Source organism: Halichoerus grypus, chromosome 7, assembly GCF_964656455.1.
Source record: "Halichoerus grypus chromosome 7, mHalGry1.hap1.1, whole genome shotgun sequence".
Taxonomy (NCBI): Eukaryota; Metazoa; Chordata; class Mammalia; order Carnivora; family Phocidae; genus Halichoerus; species Halichoerus grypus.
Window position 1 is genome coordinate 34666640 of NC_135718.1, and position 19153 is coordinate 34685792.

A 19153-nucleotide genomic window follows, 5' to 3' on the forward strand; every position below is an offset into this window, starting at 1 on the left:
TGGTGGTGGCGGGGGGAAATCTCCCAGTGTGAGAGAAGTCTGGGAGGGGCAGAGTGGGGGAGGCCCCTCCTGTCCCATTCATAACACGTTCATTCACTGCGAGCCGGCGAAAACGGACTAATCTCTCATGCAGTCATTCCCTCTACCCTAATAAGACTCCACCACCTCTCCTAGAACTCGGTAAGTTCAGAGTGCAGTAAAAATGCATGTTTCCCAATAGCAATCTGAAATGATTTTGTAGTTTATCGGAGAGTGAAGATGGGAGGGTGTGGAGGTGGCAATTTTCAGGCATCGCTTTGCTTTCGTCTTTGCACGGGTTTCAGAAAGATATAAAAACGATTATTTAGACAGTAAGCGATTTTCTCAGAGGGTCTCTCTCAGGCTGCTGCTGCCCACTGGAAACCAGCGTATGCGAACCGTAGACGGTACGGGAAGGGGACTTCGTAGACGCATTTGCAGCAGCCGTCTCTGCCCCTGTCCCCAGGTCCGAGGGATGCTGCTCTCCTGGCCCAGCCACCACTGAAGCGCCCAGGCGTCCCGGAAGACCCGACCTGAGCGCGGACCATGAGTCCTCTGAGGCTGCGAGCGTCGCTGTCGCTGCTGCTGCTGCTGCTGGGTGGCTGCCTCCTCGCGGCCGCCCGGAGAGACCAGGGGGCGGCAGGCAGCGCGGCGGAGCCGGCCTCGGGTCCCGCTGGCGGCTCGTCCGGCCGCTTCCTCAGCCGCGAGCGGCACGCGTGCAGCTGGCAGCTCCTGCGGGAGCTCCCAGGGCCCGCGGCGGGGAGCGAGCTGGCGCTGCGCTGCCTGGACCCGGCCGGGGCGCTCCAGCAGTGCGCCTACCGCGGGGAGCCCGAGCGCTGCGCCGCCTACGCCGCCCGCGGCTCGCACTACTGGAAGCAGGTGCTGGGACGGCTGCGCAGGAAGCGGCGGCCGTGCCAGGACCCCGCTCCGCTCAAGGCTCGCCTGTGCGCCGGCAAGAAGGGCCACGGCGCCGAGCTGCGCCTGGTGCCCCACGGGTCCTCACCCGTGCGCCCCACCGCGGCCGGCTTCCCCCGGGATCCCGAGCCCCCGGTCAGGAGCCGGGGGCGGCTCCGGGAGCCAGCTCCCGCCCCCGCCGGAGGGGCCCGACTTCCCGCGAGCAAGTCTCCCAGGGGAAAGCCCTCTGAGAAGGCCAAAGCGGGCAAGAGGAAGGCGGCCTCGGACCCAGAAGAGGAGCGCGCCCTGGGGACCCGGCCGGATCCCGACGGGTTGGACGAGAACGCAAAGCTCACGGAGACCTACTGTGCTGAGAAGTGGCACTCCCTTTGCAACTTCTTTGTCAATTTCTGGAATGGCTGAGGCTGCCCGGCCCGGGGAGGAACGTGGGTGGGGGGAGGTACGCAGCCGGGGAGGAGACGTTGAGGGCATCTTAGGCCAAGAGATAAGGGATGGAGCGTGGGGAGTCCAGGTTCTAGAATGGGGCTGGGGAGGTGGGAGGGGATGGGCCTCGGGATGGGAGTGTAAGGGGTATGGAGAATCTCTGAGACAGCAGAGACGTTTAATTTTTTGAAAAGTCCGACCCCGATGAAGAGCAGAAGAAATAGTGGAAACAGAAGTAGGCATACCTTAAGTGTACAAAAACCGTAGACTGGGAGAGAGACGAGCACAGAGGAAGGCTGGAAAAAAAGTAAGGGGGAAAAGTGACGAAAGCGATGTAAATCTCATGTGGGAAGCAGGATACTATGTATATTGTTTAACACGTTTATATTAAAATGTCGTCACGAGCAATTGGTAACCTGAGCCGGGTTGAATTGTTTAGTGACGTCTCACCCAATCAGATGACAAGATTCCCAACTTTTTTTTTTTTTCCTTTTGGAATTAGTATGAACTTGGGTACTGCTTGGTGTCATAGATGACTTCTGTTGGGATAGAAGCCATTCAGAGGTCCAAACTGCCTCCAATGAGAAGGTTTTCAGGGTGGTTGCCCTTGGATTCTTTTAGAAGTGTTACTTTTAAACACAGGGATGCCTTATGTTCTTTTGAAACTTTCCCATTAACCTTTTAAATTCAGAGGTGAATTGTAGTGCTCACATAGGTTTCTAAAAAGAATTCTCTTTATATTTGATCATATTTTTTTAAAAAGATAGCTGAAATTAAGCATGTATCTCAGAGTCATTTGGGCCATTACGGAAGTTATATCTCTGTTTCATGTAATTAATTGTTAACATATTTCATTTTAAGTAAGATGTAATGATAACTTTGCACATGTTAGGTGCTCAATAAAAACTGTATGACTTGATTTAAAGAACTGGCAGGGCAATGGAAATTCTGACTGCATATAATATAGTTCTGAGTACACCTTGAAGTAAGTTCCCAAACATGTCCCCAGTTGTTAGGAAAAGACAAGCAGTCTGCATAAAGCAAGAGTGACAAACTGGCAAAACCTGGGTTGTATCATTGCTCTGCTTGGCCTGCATGTTGTTCTCTTTCATTTTTCCTCTTCTTCTTCCCTCCCAATTTAGATTTGTTGCCAGCATTTAAAAATTTAAAAATTTCATGTAAAAATTCAGATTTCCGAATTCTCTTAAAAAATTAGATCTGCAGGGGCGCCTGGGTGGCTCAGTCAGTTAAGCGGCTGCCTTTGGCTCAGGTCATGATCCCGGGGTCCTGGGATGGAGCCCCGCATTGGGCTCCCTGCTCAGCAGGAAGCCTGCTTCTCCCTCTGCCTCTGTCTGCCTCTCCCCCTGCTTGTGCTCTCTCTCTCTCTCACTATCTCTCTCTCTCACTATCTCTCTCTCTGCGTCAAATAAATAAATAAAAATCTTTTAAAAAAATTAGACCTGCAAACATTTGGACCTCCCTTCCCATATGGCAACAATTGGCTGACACTAAATATTGGCTGCCCCCTTTAGATGAGGCATGTTTTCTAGAGTTCTCTGCACTGCTCCTACAAATCTTATCAATAAACTTTATTCATTTATATTACAAGCCTGAGCCCATAAGACATTTAAGCCCCTGATAGATATAAGGCTTTTACTTTTTTGCTGACCATCTGTTCTTCTCACACCCTTCCCTTCAAAATAGTGGTAAAGGTAACAGTCTTACAGATAGTAAACATCTCCTGAACTCTTTCCTCTTTGACCAGCCTCTAGGAAATGTTAACTATCTCTTACCTATTCTGTAGATTCTTATATTCATACAATTGGCAAAATATTCAGATTGCACATTGTTCCAGGCCAGGTTTATTAGGTCACATTCTGAGTAACATTGACCATTAGATAAAATTCATCTTGGCCAGAGAAAGGAAGTTCAGAGTAGCTAGAGACCATTCCCTTAAGATAGGGACCAATGTACACTTTCTTTAAAAAGTTTGGCAAAATTTAGGTGTCATCAAAGAAGCGTATTAGAAATGAAACACCCCTGTCTAGAACCATAGCTAGAATGATAGTTTTACCTCTCCATACAAGACAAGTGCCAATCCTTCTTGTGTGCCCTTTGACAGTCTAATAAACTTACTTCTATGAAAGAAGGAAAGGCCAAATTCTAGGCCCAAGTACACAATGCAGATTGCTACTGCTTTTGATCCTTTACTCTTTAAGAAGAACTATACGAGGACTTCATCTCAAGAACAGAATACGGACTGATATTCTCTTTTTGCAGTGAAAGGGAAATGGACACATCCTGCCATCAGCTTCTGGAGTGACTTTGACTAAGTCCCAATGTCTCCAATATGTACATCGAGGGGAGTTAGGCTAGGTTAAATCTGAGGTTCCTATCGCACACTACTCGCACTCCAGAATCCTATACATCGTTTTGCACAGTGATAATAACACGTGAAAATCAACAACTACTCTGTGTACAGTATTACATGTTATACCCCAAGATAGATTATGGAGTTGGAAAAGCTCCAGAGAAAGACAACTGAAATAGCCAGGGAAGTAGAGAAGGCTTCTGTATCTGGAGCATCTAGAAAGATTTGGAAGGCTGGGCCAGAAGGACGAATCTGTAGGTGGGAGAGGACAGGATCAAAATGTCTAAAATAATGAGGAGGATGGACAGGGAGAACTTGGGTATTCTCCCCTGGCAGGTGCCATCAAGAGGGGGAGGGGCACCTGGTTGGCTCAGTTGGAGTGGAGTGTGTGGCTCTTGATCTTGGGGTCTTGAGTAAGGGCCCCACATGGAGTGTAGAGATTACTTAAAAATAAAATCTTTTTTTTTTTTTTTAAAGAAGGGAAAGTTGCCAGGGCACCTCCGAGTTTACTGTCAGAGCTGGGATCAGCATGGGCATCAGAAGTAGCAAGACATCTGTCACTCAGTCTATTGGAGACAGAGAATTTATTAAAAGTGTTGAACCATCTTATTCTCTTGTACTTCCCAAATTATTTAGCACAGAGATAGAAGGCAAAAGTGGAATTACACCCATGTACTCTATACCCAGTTTGCTTGTCTTTATTTTTAAAGATTTCATTTATTTATTTGAGAGAGAGAGAGAACATGAGCAGGAGGAGGGGCAAAGGGAGAAGGAGAAGCAGACTCCCTGCTGAGTGGGGAGCCTGACCCGGGGCTCTATCCCAGGACACCGAGATCATGACCCAAGCTAAAGTAAGATGCTTAACAGACTGAGCTACCCAGGTGCCCCTCCCAGTTTGCTTTTCTGAACTCATCTCTACTAGGCAAATCTTTTCTTTTTTTATTTCTTTATTATTATTACTATTATTATTAATTCTAAGTAGGCGCCACATCCAATGTGGGGCTTGAACTTGGGACCCTGAGATTAAGAGTCACATGCTTTACTGCCTGAGTCAGCCAGGTGCCCCCAGGCAAAGTCTTTTCAACTTTCAAAGTCCTTCAGTCTCTGTTTCAGTTTGCCCTGACATACCACCAACATTTTGATCCTTTAAAACAACATTTTCCCCCAATGACTTAGCTATGGTTTTTGTTTGTTTTAAGATTTTATTTTTAAGTAATCTCTACACCCAATATGGGGCTCGAACTCATGATCCCAAGATTAAGAGTCACATGCTCTACCAACTGGTCCAGCCAGGCACCTCACTTATGATTTTAAATAAGGACAGGATCAGCAACAGTACTATGGGAAGCTATATTGGAGCCTGAGGCAAGAAATGAAAATCAGTGAAGAATGATACTGTCTTAATTGAAAATTTTGATGTTTTGTTTATCAGGGATTGTTTTGCATTAATTTTGATTTTTTAAAAATATTGCATTAAAACATTATTTATCTTGACTAGTGAGTTTGTTGGTACTCCATTATATTTTGCCCCCGAGGCAAAGAGTCTCACCAGTCCCACTTGCTTCCTAGTCCTGGCCCTAGGAGGCAGCCCCTGTGATGTGGGCAAGCACTGCTACTGGAGTCAGGGATGACTGGTTTGAGTACTAGTTCTGCCCACCTCCTACTCTGGGTTACTTTGAGAAGGTTGCTTAATCCCTTCATGTTTCTTTCTCTTCTCTTGTTGAAAAAGGGTTACCTACTTCCAGGGTTACCATGAAGAATAAATCATGTGACATATTGAATACGGCCCAGCACCACGCAATATTTGCCATGTAATAGGTACCCAATAAATATTATTACATCTTCTTCCCTTACAGAATGATAAATTTTTAAATGACTTAATTAAACAATAAACATATAATTGTTGATAATGTGCCAGATGCCCTGGACTTTGTTTGGGGCTGAGGAAGCGGGGTGGGGATACCCTGACAGAGTACTAGCCTTCCACAAGCTGGAATTTAGGATTACACTGTGAAACCCTTTGAAAACAATGAGAACACCAACCAAAGAAATTAGGCTTCTACATGTAGGAGATTAGGAAGATGAAAGGTGAGTGTAGGTCTGGTTATCTGGGAAACCCACCGGGAAGATGTTAGCTTGAGGTAAACTTTGGTGTAACTCAAAAAACAGGTGTGGGAAATGAGTGAAACCCTAAATGAAATGATGAAAAGAAATGATGTAAATCTAAAATTCTTGGGCCAACTCCCAGCTCTGCTTCTAGATCTAATTCTGGGCAAGTCATAAAGATGTTTGTGCCTCATTATGGAATAAGGAAAAAATGTATACTATGCTGCAGAAGCCTCCAGAAAACAAGAACTCTCAGGTAACGTCGGTGGGAGTGTAAATTGGTATAACCTCAATGGAAGACAAGTTGGCAGTTTATTTTAGCAAAATTTAAAATATCCATACCCTTTAACCTGGGAGTTCTCTATTTTTATCCTAAGGCTTATTAGTACAAGGATGCATAGAAACACATACAAAGTTATTTATAGCAACATTGTTTATATTGGTAAAAAATTAGAAACAACTTCAATCAATGGGAAATTGATTAAGTAAATTGAAATTCATTTATGTTAGATTAAACCATATTGTGTGAACCAAACTAAGGCCATTTTGGACAAATCCACCATGATGACTGTGCTGTGACCTGAAACCTCCTTGAACACAGGCCCCTTCCCTCCCACATTCTTTCCTTTTGTTTAACCACACTCTTAAGCACACCCTAGGGGCATAACATGCTTGATCTGCCCTGGAGATACGACTATGACACACAGATATTCTTAAGCATTTTCCTCCTGGGTGTCCCCCAACAGGTACCCCCAGCCTCCAGGGCTAAAAGAGTAGGTGTTAAGGGAGGTGGGGTCAAGGAGATCTATTGGTTTTGCAGAGCCCAAGACATGCTTCTGTAAGTCCCCTTAATAAGCCATTTCTTGTCAAGCTGGATTTCTTGGCCTTTTTCTTCCCTCTTATGGTCCTTCAGCCTTGGAGGTCATTTTGCATATACTTCCCTTTCACAGAATACATATGAAACTATCATTTGACCATTTTGACCTCAAAAAAATGACAATTTTATATGGTTCAACTTAATACAATACTATGTGGCCACTTAAAAAACGAAAGATCTCTCCATAAACTGATATCCAACACTATAAAAGGTATACCGTTAAATAAAAGAAAACAAGTAACAAATATATATATTGTTGTTATATATATATTTGTATATATATAAATATAATCAGGATGAGGGGTGGGGAGAGTCAGAATACCAGTTAATGATTGTTAGTGAAAACTTGGCAGAATGCAATGATCCCATTTGACAACTACTCACTCCCAATCTTGAAGTTCAGTTTTCATTTTCTTCTTAACAAGGGGGGTAGTTTTATCCTGAATATTTTGGTCCTCCATTTGGAACATACAGTTGCATATTACGTTAAAACAATAAGTTCTTGGTCCTTGCAACCTAAACACCTATGACCTCAAGCCACAAACAAAATAAAATCTATCTAAAAGAAATCAAAGTTAAATCCAAATCCTTCAAATAAGAATAAATATTTATATTATTTGATTTTAGCCACTCTGAGTTATATACTGTGGCAGACTGTATATATGAGTATAGAAGTATATATAATTACTTATATTTATCCCACCTGCTAGTAGTCACACCCCTGTGTAATCCCTTCTCCTTGAGTATAGGCAGAACCTGTGACTTGCTTCCAACCTCAATAGAATGCAACAAAGGACATGAAATGTCACTTCCATAACTATATCACATAATATTGCAACTTCTTTCTTGCTAGTAGACTCTCTATTGATTTTCTCTTTCGCTGAATTTGATGAAGTAAGCCACCATACAGAAAAGCCCACATGGCAAGGAACTGAAAACAGACTCTGGCTGACAACTGGCAAGGAGCTGAAGCCCTCAATCTGACATCTGCAGGAAACTAAATCCTGCTAACAACTCTGAATTGGGAAGCAGATCCTGCCCCAGCTGAGCCTCAGATGAGACTGAAGCCCAGGTTGATACTTTGATTGAAGCCTCATGAAAGATTCTGAAGCTGAAGATCCAGCTGAGCTGTCTCTGACCCATAAAGTGTGAGATAATGAATGTGTGTTATTTAAGCTGCTAAGTCCATGGCAATTTGTTATGTAGCAGTAGATAACTAATATAAATACATAAAAATACATTTGAAATTATTTTATTGTGCACACGTGCAACTGTATCTGTAAGATAAATTCTCATACATGGAATCTGTGGCTTAAAGGACATGAGGACATGAGCCCTTAGGACTTTATTTTTTAAAGATTTATTTATTTATTTATTTATTTATTTATTTATTTATTTATTGAGAAAGAGAGAGCATATGAGCATGTGGAGGGGCAGAGGGAGAGGAGAGAGAATCCCAAGCAGACTCCGCATTGAGCACAGAGTGCAGAGCTGGGCATGACCCGGAGATCGTGACCTAGCCTAAACCAAGAGTCGGATGCTCAACTAACTGAGCCACCCAGGAGCCTTGCCTTTAGGATTTTAAAAGGTATTGAGGTGTTTAAAAGGCCTTCCATAACATTGTACCAACAAAATTCTGATAAAGACATTTTCATTGAAGTTTTCTAAAATATAAATGTATAGGGGTTCCTGGATGGCTTAGTTGGTGGAGCATGCAACTCTTGATCTCAGGGTTGTGAGTTCAAGCCCCACATTGGGCGTGGAGCCTACTTAAAAAATAATAATAATTGGGGCGCCTGGGTGGCTCAGTCGGTTAAGCGTCTGCCTTTGGCTCAGGTCATGATCCCAGGATCCTGGGATAGAGCCCCGCATTGGGCTCCCCGATCAGCGAGGAGCCTGCTTCTCCCTCTCCTGCTCCCCCTGCTTGTGCTCTCTCTCTCTCTCTGAAATAAATAAATAAAAATCTTTAGAAAAATAAAATATAGATGTATAAAGAGTAAAATGTGAAAATCTCTATTCAGCTTTTCTCTCTCTCCTCTCTTTCCTCTTCATGGCAGTAACCACTGACTGCTATAATTTGGTGGGAACCACTAGGGTTTTGTTTTTCCCCTGTGGATGTGATAGATACTAAGACCACTGAGAAGTGGTGTGATGTTCTTAACTTAAGGTATATGTAAAGTTTCAGGCCTTGTTCAGTACTAGTGCATATATGTATTTACAAATATACTGGGTTTTGTATGGAATCATGCTGTATGTATTATGCTACAATTTACTTTTCACATAATATATTTTCAAGATGTTTCCAAATTAGCACATGTGAATATAATTAGACTTCAGGCTTTTTCATTGATACATAACACAAAGTATGAACATAAAATAAGTATAGTTGTACTTAATACTCCCCCCTTTTTTTTTGGAGTACAGCTGACACACAATGTTACATTAGTTTCAAGCGTACAACATAGTGATTCAACAACTCTGTTATGCTGTGCTCACCCTAAGTGTAGCTACCATGTGTCACCATACAACACTATTACAATACCACTGACTATATTCCCTATGCTGTACTTTTTATTCCTGTGACTTATTCATTCCATAACTGGGAGCCTGTGTTTCCCATGCTCCTTCACCCATTTTGCCCATCCCCCCACACTTCTGCTCAGGCAACCACCAGTTTGCTCTCTGTATTTATGAGTCTGTTTCTGCTTTGTTCTTTTGTTTTGTTTTTTAGATTCTACATATAAATGAAATCATATGCTACTTGTCTTTCTATTTCTGACTTAATTCACTTAGCATAATACTCTCTAGGTCCATCCATGTTGTCATAAATGTCATGATCTCATTCTTTTTATGGCTGAGTAATACTTCATTTTATATATACATCACGTCTTCTTTATCCATTCATCGATAGATATCTTGGCTTCCATATCTTGGCTCTTGTAAATAATGCTGCCATAAACATAAGGGTACATATATCTTCTTATATTAGTGTTCTTGTTTTCTTTGGGTAAATATCCAGTAATGGAATTACTGGATTGTATAGTATTTCTATTTTTAATTTTTTGAAGAATCTCCATACTGTTTTCCACAGGAACCACTTCCCTCTTGATGAACAAAACTAAATCTCTTGGGGCACCTGGCTGGAACTGTCAGTGGAGTGTGCAACTCTTGATCTTCAGGTTGTGGGTTCGAGCCCCACCTTGGGTGTAGAGATTACTTAAAAGAAAAAGAAAATCTCTTAAAAATTTGTTATTTAAATAAACAAAAAAAATCTCTTTAGCTGCATAGGAAATGATCACAAAGTTGAAATCACCTGAGTACTTCCATAAAGTTTTATTCTACACTTATACTTCTTTAAATAGTAATTGTATTCGTTTTCTCGGGCTGCCATAACAGAGTACCACAAACGGGGCGGCTTAAACAATAGAAATTTATTGTTTCATAATTCTGGAGTCTAGAAGTCCAGATTAAGGTATCAGCAAGGTTGGTTCCTTCTCAAGACTATGAGACATAATCTGTCCCATCTCTCTCTCCTAGCTTCTCGTCATTTTGTTGGTAATATTTGACATTCCTTTGCTTTTTTTTTTTTTTAAGATTTTATTTATTTATTGGACAGAGAGAGAGAGAGAGCACACAAGCAGGGGGAGCAGCAGAGGGAGAGGGAGAAGCAGGCTCTTGCTGAGCAGAGATCCCGATGCGGGGCTCGATCCCAGGACCCCGGGATGATGACCTGAGCCGAAGGCAGATGCTTAACCAACTGAGCCACCCAGGCGCCCCTCCTTTGCTTTTAGATTCCTGCCTTCCTCACATGGTATTTTCCCTGTAAGTGTCTGTATCTAAATGTCCCCTTCTTCTTCTTCCTCTTTTTTTTTAAAATGTCCCCTTCTTATAAAGATGACAGAGCTTACAAAAGGACACCAGAAAAGGAGACTATTCCCCTCTAATAGGACCTCATCTTAATTAACTGCATCTGCCATGATTCTATTTCCAAATAAGGTCATATTCTGAGGCACTGGGGATTAGGACTTCAACTGAATTTTGTAGGGGACACAATTCAACCCATTATTTATGGTAATAAACCTCTCTGCCCCCCTCAACTGCCACAAAAAAAATCAGTCCTTTTGTTATTATACACAAAAATATTCCCTTTTGCTATGGATATAGTTTTCATTAATTTTTTTCCTCTCTCAATTTTATTTAACTAGAAAGAGATATTTAGAGACCAATCCAATTTGACTATAAATTTGCTTGGCACTCATGGGAAATGGCTAGTCACAATATACTTGGCAGGCTGTCAGTCTGCCCTGCATTTTCAATCCAGAAAGCAAATATGTACAGGAATATTACTGGGCCCATAAGATGCCAACTTGCAACCATATCTCATTGCCTGGGCAAACTGTCACCTGAAAAATCTGTCTTAATTTTCTGCATTCTAATGACAGAAAGAAAATTGATGACTGAAAGAAACTTCAACAGGACAAGGTTCAAAGACAAAACAAGATTCCTTGAAAAGGTCCAGCTAGAAGCAGTAGGCAGTCAGGCCAACCTGAGAAAAAAGAAACAATGAAGAATCCATCTCCTTGGCCTTCCCAGTTTCTGGAGGCTGCCCACATGCCTTGGCTCATGGCTGCCTTCAATCTTCAAAGTCAGCCATCACCTCTCTCTGGCCTCTGCTTTCATTACCACATCTCCTGCTCTCTCACTTTCCAGCCTCCCTCTCTTACATAAAAGGACCCTTGTGACTATGTTGGGCCTGCCCAAATAGGCAAGAATAGTCGCCTCATCTCAAGGCCAGTAGATGAGCAACCTCAATTCTGTCTGCAACCTCACTACCCTATAGCTATCTAACACAACTTAGTCACAAATTCTGGGGATTAAGACACGTATATCTTGGGGCGCCTGGGTGGCTCAGTCGTTAAGTGTCTGCCTTCGGCTCGGGTCATGGTCCCAGGGTCCTGGAATCGAGCCCCGCATCGGGCTCCCTGCTCCGCGGGAAACCTGCTTCTCCCTCTGCCCCTCCCCCTGCTTGTGTTCCCTCTCTCACTATATCTCTCTCTGTCAAATAAATAAATAAAATCTTAAAAAAAAAAAAAGACACGGACATCTTTGGGGGCCATTATTCTGCCTACCACAAGGGGCTAGGTTAATATCCAACAAAGGAAACTCCAACACAAAGAAAAAGGAGAAAGAGTGACATTACAGGGGCACCTGGCTGTCTCAGTTGGTAGAACATGCTACTCTTGATCTCAGGGGTTGTGAGCTTGAGCCTCATGTTGGGGAGAACCTCTGAGTCCTATGCAGGGAGAGCGGTAGGAAAGAGGATTGGATAGGAAGAGGCTTGGCTCTTGCAGCTCTGAGGAGACCTTGGCCTGGCCGGTGTGGAGCCCCAGCACAGAGATTGGAGGAGTCCCACTGTGGACAGGAATGGCCTGGTTCTAGCTCTCCTGCTGGCACAGCTGTGGGCTGGGAGTGGCCTGGGAAGGACACGCTTTCCGTGTAAACACTGTGGTAGATTCTGAAGGCGCTGCTGCTGGACATGGTCAGCTAACTACACCGCTCACGATGGGCTCTCACTGAAGGGGAGATCTGAGCAGTGCACGCCCACGGCTGCCGCACACGTTTAATAAAAGAAACAATTTCCGTTTGGTTGAGGCATAATTTAGGTCTTTTTTCTTCCACTACCACAAAAGGCTATTGGGTGACGGAGACCAATATGCATGGGTCCAAGTCTTGGGGTTCCCACTAACCAGCTGTGTGACCTTGGACAATGTATTCATCTCTCTGAGCCTCAGTTTTCTCCTATGTAGAATAGGGAGTAAGATACTAGTAATTTCCCATAGGGTTGTTGGGGGGATTAAGTGAGATGCTCATGGAAAGCACAGTTCCTGGCACATTGCAAACATGCCGTAAGTGCCCCCATTTCCAGTGCAAGCATCGAAGGGGAACCTGCAGCCTTAAAGGGCGCTTACACAAGATAGTGATCAGCAACCCTCCACCTTAGTAAGAACGGCATGAAAAGAAATATGCAAGAAACGTGTAGCTGCAGAAGAGAGAAGTATCTGATGAGTATGAGATCTAGTGCTCACATCCCTTATGTGGAAGCAAGGGGGTATGTGAGACCTCCTTCGATGAGAACAGCTTGAAAAGAGACAAGAACATTTGTGGCCTTGGAGGCTTTGGACCACAGCTGACCTCCCAGCTCCACAGCTTCCTTAAAGCTTCAAAGAGCTACTCTCCTTACTCCTTGACCGATGCTTACAGCTGCAGGGCTTTGATGAACTTACCCCAAGTGTGTCCCTCCTGTGACCTCCAGCTCACCACATTCAAACTCTTCCCTGTTTCAGTTTTTAAAAGCAGGCATAACAGCAGAGCAAAGCCCTCCTCTCTCCTTTAAAACAAGAAGGCCATTTCAGCAATATTATGGGTGGTCATCATATACAGGCAACAGCAGTTAGAAAAGATCATGGAAAGTGCCATTAGTAATAGCAACACAAGGTAAAATTCTTAAGAACAAACTCGGGACTTTTGCAAGAGCCATATGAGGAACACAGAAACACTTCTGAGGCCAGAAAGGAAAGACCTGAATAAAGGAAGACAAATGCATTTAATGCTATTATTAGATTAAAAGTCCTAACATTTAAAAAATGTCAACCAGTAAATAATCTATTCAATTAAAACAATATTTACATTTACATCATGTAAAATATTTACTCATGTAAAAATGATGACAATAAAACCTCCACCAGGATTTTGGAGTGTGAGGCCACTGATTCCAAAGTTCTCAAGGAAACCCAAAATTAATCTGGGGGGCTGGAGGGAGCAGGACTCTATGTTTCAGAGAGACCCAAAAAGAAAAAAAAGGATGCTTTCATTTAGCATACAACTGGAAATGGCTAAATACAGAATCTCCCCAAGGACTGTTGGCAGCACATTGCTAAACAATGTAAATGACGTGAGAGGACTGTTTCTAGGTAACCACCGGGGCTCTCCGTGAAAGGCCAGAAGCTTCCAACCAATACTTCAGTTGACAGTTGCCTCCTTTGAGCTGGGTGGTCATGTGATCGTGGTGGGGCTGAAGACCCTAAACCTTTGATCCATAAGTTCTTTTGTTCCCACGTACAATGATCACAATGAGAACGATTCTTCTCCAAATCGAGACAGCGATAGGGCCCTGGTGCTTTGATTTGAAGACGTGGGGCGAGGGGTGAAGGGAAGATGGCCGGTGTGGGATCCCCAGGAGGGGGAGATGTCACAGTTTATGTTCAACCATGAGTAAGTATTCCTTCGCAGTACCCCAGGATGAAATATTTACCCGCATTTACAGGACTTATTTATCCTTCTCTCTTCTCATCCCTTCCATTCCCTGCCCCAAGGCTAGGGAATGCTCTCAATTAAAAAAAAAAAAAAAAAAAAAAGGCAAAGCAAAGCAAAGCAATACCCAACACAACAGCACACACATGCGCGCGCGCGCACACACACACACACACACACACACACACACACATACAGAGGGTGGGAATATTTTGAAAACTTACCAGCAGCAGTGTGCCTAGAGGAAAGATATTTAGGACAGTCCTATCTTTAATTCTTTAGCTCACACCTGCGGCCTCAACCTGTGGGTATGCAACTGGTTCCTTAGATAGGTTTGGATGTTCCCGCAAAGCCCTGGAAAGTCTGCAACATAAACCCTTGGGAAAATCTGGAGGGTGAAGCCACTTTGAGTAACTGAATGGCTGGCGCCTACAGTGTTATAAAAAACTTCGAGTGAGTCACCCAGAATGAAGGGGGACCTCAGCGCCAGCATGTGTGCTTACACGTGTCCCTAAAAGCAAGTAGGCTGCCTGAGGAAGGCTGGGGCGGAGCGAAGGCTGGTGCGCTGACGTTCTTTGCCGGCGGGATAATGAGCCTGGTTGGTAGGATGTAAGAGGGGAGGGGCCGGCAGTGGCCAGCAGGGGCATTTGGCTGCAGCCCTAAGTTCCTAGGAGCCTCAAAATTTGACAACTACTTAGTGGTAAATTTGTTTAAAATAGCAGAAGAGGGGCGCCTGGGTGGCTCAGACGTTGAGCGTCTGCCTTCGGCTCAGGTCATGATCCCAGCGTCCTGGGATCGAGCCCCGCATCGGGCTCCCTGCTCCACGGGAAGCCTGCTTCTCTCTCTCCCACTCCCCCTGCTTGTGTTCCTGCTCTTCCTGTCTCTCTCTCTGTCAAATAAATAAAATCTTTAAAATAAATAAATAAATAAATAAATAAATAAATAAATAAAATAGCAGAAGATGGGGCGCCTGGGTGGCTCGGTCGGTTAAGCGTCTGCCTTTGGCTCAGGTCATGGTCCGGGGGTCCTGGGATCAGAGCCGCTGGGTGGGGAGCCTGCTTCTCCCTCTCCCTTTGTTGCTCCCACTGCTTTTGCTCTCTCTCTCTCTCTGACAAATAAATAAATAAAATCTTTAAAAAAAATAAAATACAATAAAATAGCAGAAGAGATAGTCTCTTTTAATAGCCACGCAGTTCCATTTGCCACTTGAACCACCACAACTATTGTTTAGTGTCTAAAGTATCTTCTTTGAACTTTGAAAATAATTTGCAAGACCGGGGTGTTATTTTGGTAGTTCAGTTTTACAAAATTCAGTATCGATGACACAAAAGTTCCTTTGTTTGTCATTTTATTGTTTATCTCAATGTTTGCCATTAGTTCTGAATTGAAATTCACAGATCTCCCAGTACTTGCTAAATATTGAAAGGGAGAGCTCAGATCTGAGTGTGGGAGGAGACTTAATGCGCTCTGTGAGCTTGTGGGCTTGAGCCGGGGGCGTTCCCACGTGCGAACCCTGCATGTGGTTGGGCAACCACTGCTGCCTATTAACCTCCCAGGTATAAGAGCTGGTGGGAGTCAAAGGCACCTTATACTGCGTGGTGTTGCTCCGACAGACGGGGGTCCAAACCCTAGTAAATTGTGCCGGGTTCTCGGGGAGGGGTGGGCTGCACTGAACGGAGGAGTACGTGTCATAGAAGCTCTGTCCCACTCATGTCTCTTTGGAAACCCAAGAGGGAGAGGGTAAGACAGCAGGAGAGGTCATGGAGGTAAGGGTCTCAGAGCTGTGGAAACAGGGGTGGACAATACTGAGATTTTTTTTTTTTTTTAGTATTTATTTATTTTTAGAGAGGGAGAGAGAGAGAAAGTACAGGGGGAGGGGCAGAGGGAGAGGGAGAGAATCCCAAGCAGACTGACCACTGACAGCGGGGCTCGATCCCATGACGACCCTGAGATCATGACCTGAGCTGAAATCAAAAGTCAGATGCTTCAACAACTGAGCCACCCAGGTGCCCCAGTACTAGACAGAAACCTCACACCAAATAGCACTTGCCTCTTTAGGTCTCTCTCCAACATTTGCAGGCCCTGGGGTGAGAGTTCCAATGGAGGGAAGTTCACTTATATGTCTAAATATTAAATAATCATAACAAAAGCTTATAATATATTCTATCCTATCTTCACTCTATCTTTAAATAACAAAATTTTAAATATCTACATATGAAAACTATGATTTTATATGAATGAAAATTGGCAAAATGTCCAAGACAATGGAATTAATGATTATGGTGCATGTCTGGTGTTCTGTTGATAGGGCAGTGAATGTAGGATGAGTAAAAGCAAAATATAATTCACAAGTTATTGTATATTTTTTGTCTTCATTTCAGCAGAATTGCTAATTACGCTGTTGGGATTATAACAGCATAATTTGTGGTCTATTGCCAGAAATGCCAAATTAGAGAATAATTTTTGAGTCTATATAGTTCTTAGATGGTTTTTATTCAATTCAATTTTGAGATACTTCATTCTGCTGAGGCGGTAGCAACTGGATTTGTCAATAAATTTCTTCAATTCAGAAATGAACCCTAAGTTTTACATATTATATTCAAGGATTATATTGGAATTGCATATGATAAATTGACATTGCAGAAAGTATTCTTAAATAATTTAATTTCATCATACAAATTGCTATCACTTATACTGCAGTGTTTTCTTTCTTTCTTTTTAAAGATTTTTCTTTTTATTTATTTATTTATTTGTCAGAGAGAGAGAGTGCACAAGCAGGGGGAGTGGCGGGCAGAGAGAGAAGCAGGCTCCCCTCACCGACTGAGCTACCTAGGCACACCCAATGTTTCATTTCTTAAAGCAATATCTAGAACCATACGATATTTCTCTTTTTTTTAATTTTTTTTTTAAATAAATTTTTTTTTTTTTTAGTAACCTCTATATTCAACATGGGGCTCAAACTCACAACCCAGAGATCAGGAGTTGCATGCTCTTCTTTTTTAAATTTTTATTTATTTATTTATTACAAAATTTTATTAGAGAATGAGAGAGGGAAGGAGACAGAGTGCAAGTGGCAGGGAGCTGAGGGACAGAGGGAGAGAGAGAGAAATCTTAAGCAGGCTCCCCTGAGCCTGGAGCCCCACTCGGCCTCAGTCTCATGACCCTGAGATCATGACCTGAGCTGAAATCAAGAATCAGACATTCAGTGGACTGTGCCACCCAGGCGCCCCTTCTATCTTTTTTTAAAGATTTTTTTATTTTTAAGCAATCTCTACACCGAATGTGGGGTTCTACCCCACAACCCCGAGATCAAGAGTCACACGCTCCACTGACTGAGCCAGCCAGGCGCCCCACACATATCTTGTCTAAATTAAGTCTTACTGCATTAGGAGCATTTATTTATTTATTTTTAAGACTTTAATTATTTATTTATTTATTTATTTATTTATTTATTTATGTTATTTGAGAGAGAGAGAGAGAGAGAGTGTGAGGGGCAGAGGGAGACAGAGAATCTCAAGCAGACTCCTGGCTGAGCACAGAACACGACATGGGGCTTGATCTCAAGACCCTGAGATCATGGCCGGAGCCGTAATCATGAGTTGGTCACTTAACCAACTGAGCCACCCAGGCGCCCACTTCACCCCCTCTCTTAGAAAAAAAGAAATGTAGCCTGTCTGGCTCACTCCACGGAGCATGTAATTCTTTGTCTCGGGGTGGTGAGTTCAAGCTCCAAGTTAGGCAAAGAGCTTACTTTAAAAAAAAAAAAAGTTAAGACAATGGAAGTAATATTAATGGTACCAACTTTCTAAGACTGCTCTGAGGATTAAGTGAGGTGTATATAAAGCACTTAACATAGTATCTGCCATATAGCGAGCACTCAGTACACATTGTATCTAAGCCAAGAGAAAAAGGCAATAAGGACTGTAGGAAAAGAATTCTGAGGTCCACACATGGAACAAGAGTGATAGAACTTTGGGGAAGTTCAAAAATGTTTTTAAAGGTCAACGTAAAAAGAGAAAACAGAATGCTTTAATTTGGGTTTAATCAGAATTGTTGTAAAGCAGCAAGTAAATCATTGGGATCCAAAGGAGAAGTAAGAGAAAATGGAAAGACTAAGAGCCACCACGGGACACTTGGCTCTGGAGAAAAGGGTCTGTGAAAGGGAGTTTTATTGCATAAGCATAGGGTGAGACCCCAGGGCAGACAGGCCCATTGGTCTGCATGTGAAACCCAAGATTTGTACCAGAAGCTTAGCAACAAAGGATTTCTCTCAAAAGCTTGATTTATTTGTTTGTTGTTGTTTCATAGTTATTTATTTATTTATTTATTTTAAAGATTTTATTTTATTCATTTGAGACACAGAGATACAGAGAGAGAGAGCATGAGCAGTGGGAGAGGCAGAAGGAGAGGGAGAAGCAGACTCCCCGCTGAGCCAGGAGCCCGATGTGGGGCTCAATCCCAGGACCCTGGGATCATGACCTGAGCCAAAGGCAGACGTCTGCTTAACCATCTGAGCCACCCAGGCGCCCCTTTATTTATTTATTTTAAAAAGATTTTATTTATTTTATTTGAGAGAGACAGGGAGCAGGGAGAGGAGCAGAGGGAGGAGGACAAGCAGACTCCACCTTGCTGCAGAGCTGGAAATGGGACTCTCTCTTGCAACCCTGAGATCATGACCTGAGTGGAAATCAAGAATCTGATGCTCAAGCAACTGAGCCACCCAGGCGCCCCCTTGTTGTTTTTGTTTTTTTAATTTTATTATTTTTTTAAGATTTTATTTGTCAGAGAGAGCGGCACACAAGCAGGGGGAGAGGCAGGCTCCCTGGTGAGCAAAGAACCCAATGCGGGGCTTGACCCCAGGACCCTGGGATCATGACCTGAGCCGAAGGCAGATGCTTAACCGACTGAGCCACCCAGGCATCCCTAGATTCTGGATTTTTAAAAATTACTTTAAAGTTGTTTTTTTTTTTTTTGAACTGAGAAAATTTAAATGTGGCCTATATTTTAAGTGGTACTATTTAATTAGGGTTAATTTCCTTAAGTGTGATAATTGTGGTTATGAAGGAGACCGTCCTTATTCCTAGTTGCTGCATGCAAATTATTTCAGGGCAAAAAGTCATGAGATCAGCCAT

General features: G+C 43.2%; 1 protein-coding gene and 1 long non-coding RNA gene across 2 annotated transcripts; one reads left to right on the top strand and one right to left on the bottom strand.

Moving 5' to 3' along the window:
• Positions 1-5547, top strand: FGFBP3 (fibroblast growth factor binding protein 3). Its single transcript, XM_036092769.2, has 2 exons — positions 1-180; positions 485-5547. The coding sequence occupies exon 2, from the start codon at positions 565-567 to the stop codon at positions 1333-1335; it is 771 nt and encodes a 256-aa protein (XP_035948662.2). The 5' UTR covers positions 1-180; positions 485-564; the 3' UTR covers positions 1336-5547.
• Positions 5548-7454: 1907 nt separating this feature from the next.
• Positions 7455-14456, bottom strand: LOC144382456 (uncharacterized). Its single transcript, XR_013449438.1, has 3 exons — positions 14246-14456; positions 12995-13098; positions 7455-9926 (listed from the first exon to the last, which is right to left on the bottom strand). It is a non-coding gene; the product is annotated as an uncharacterized LOC144382456 (long non-coding RNA).
• Between the last annotated feature and the right edge of the window lie 4697 nt (positions 14457-19153).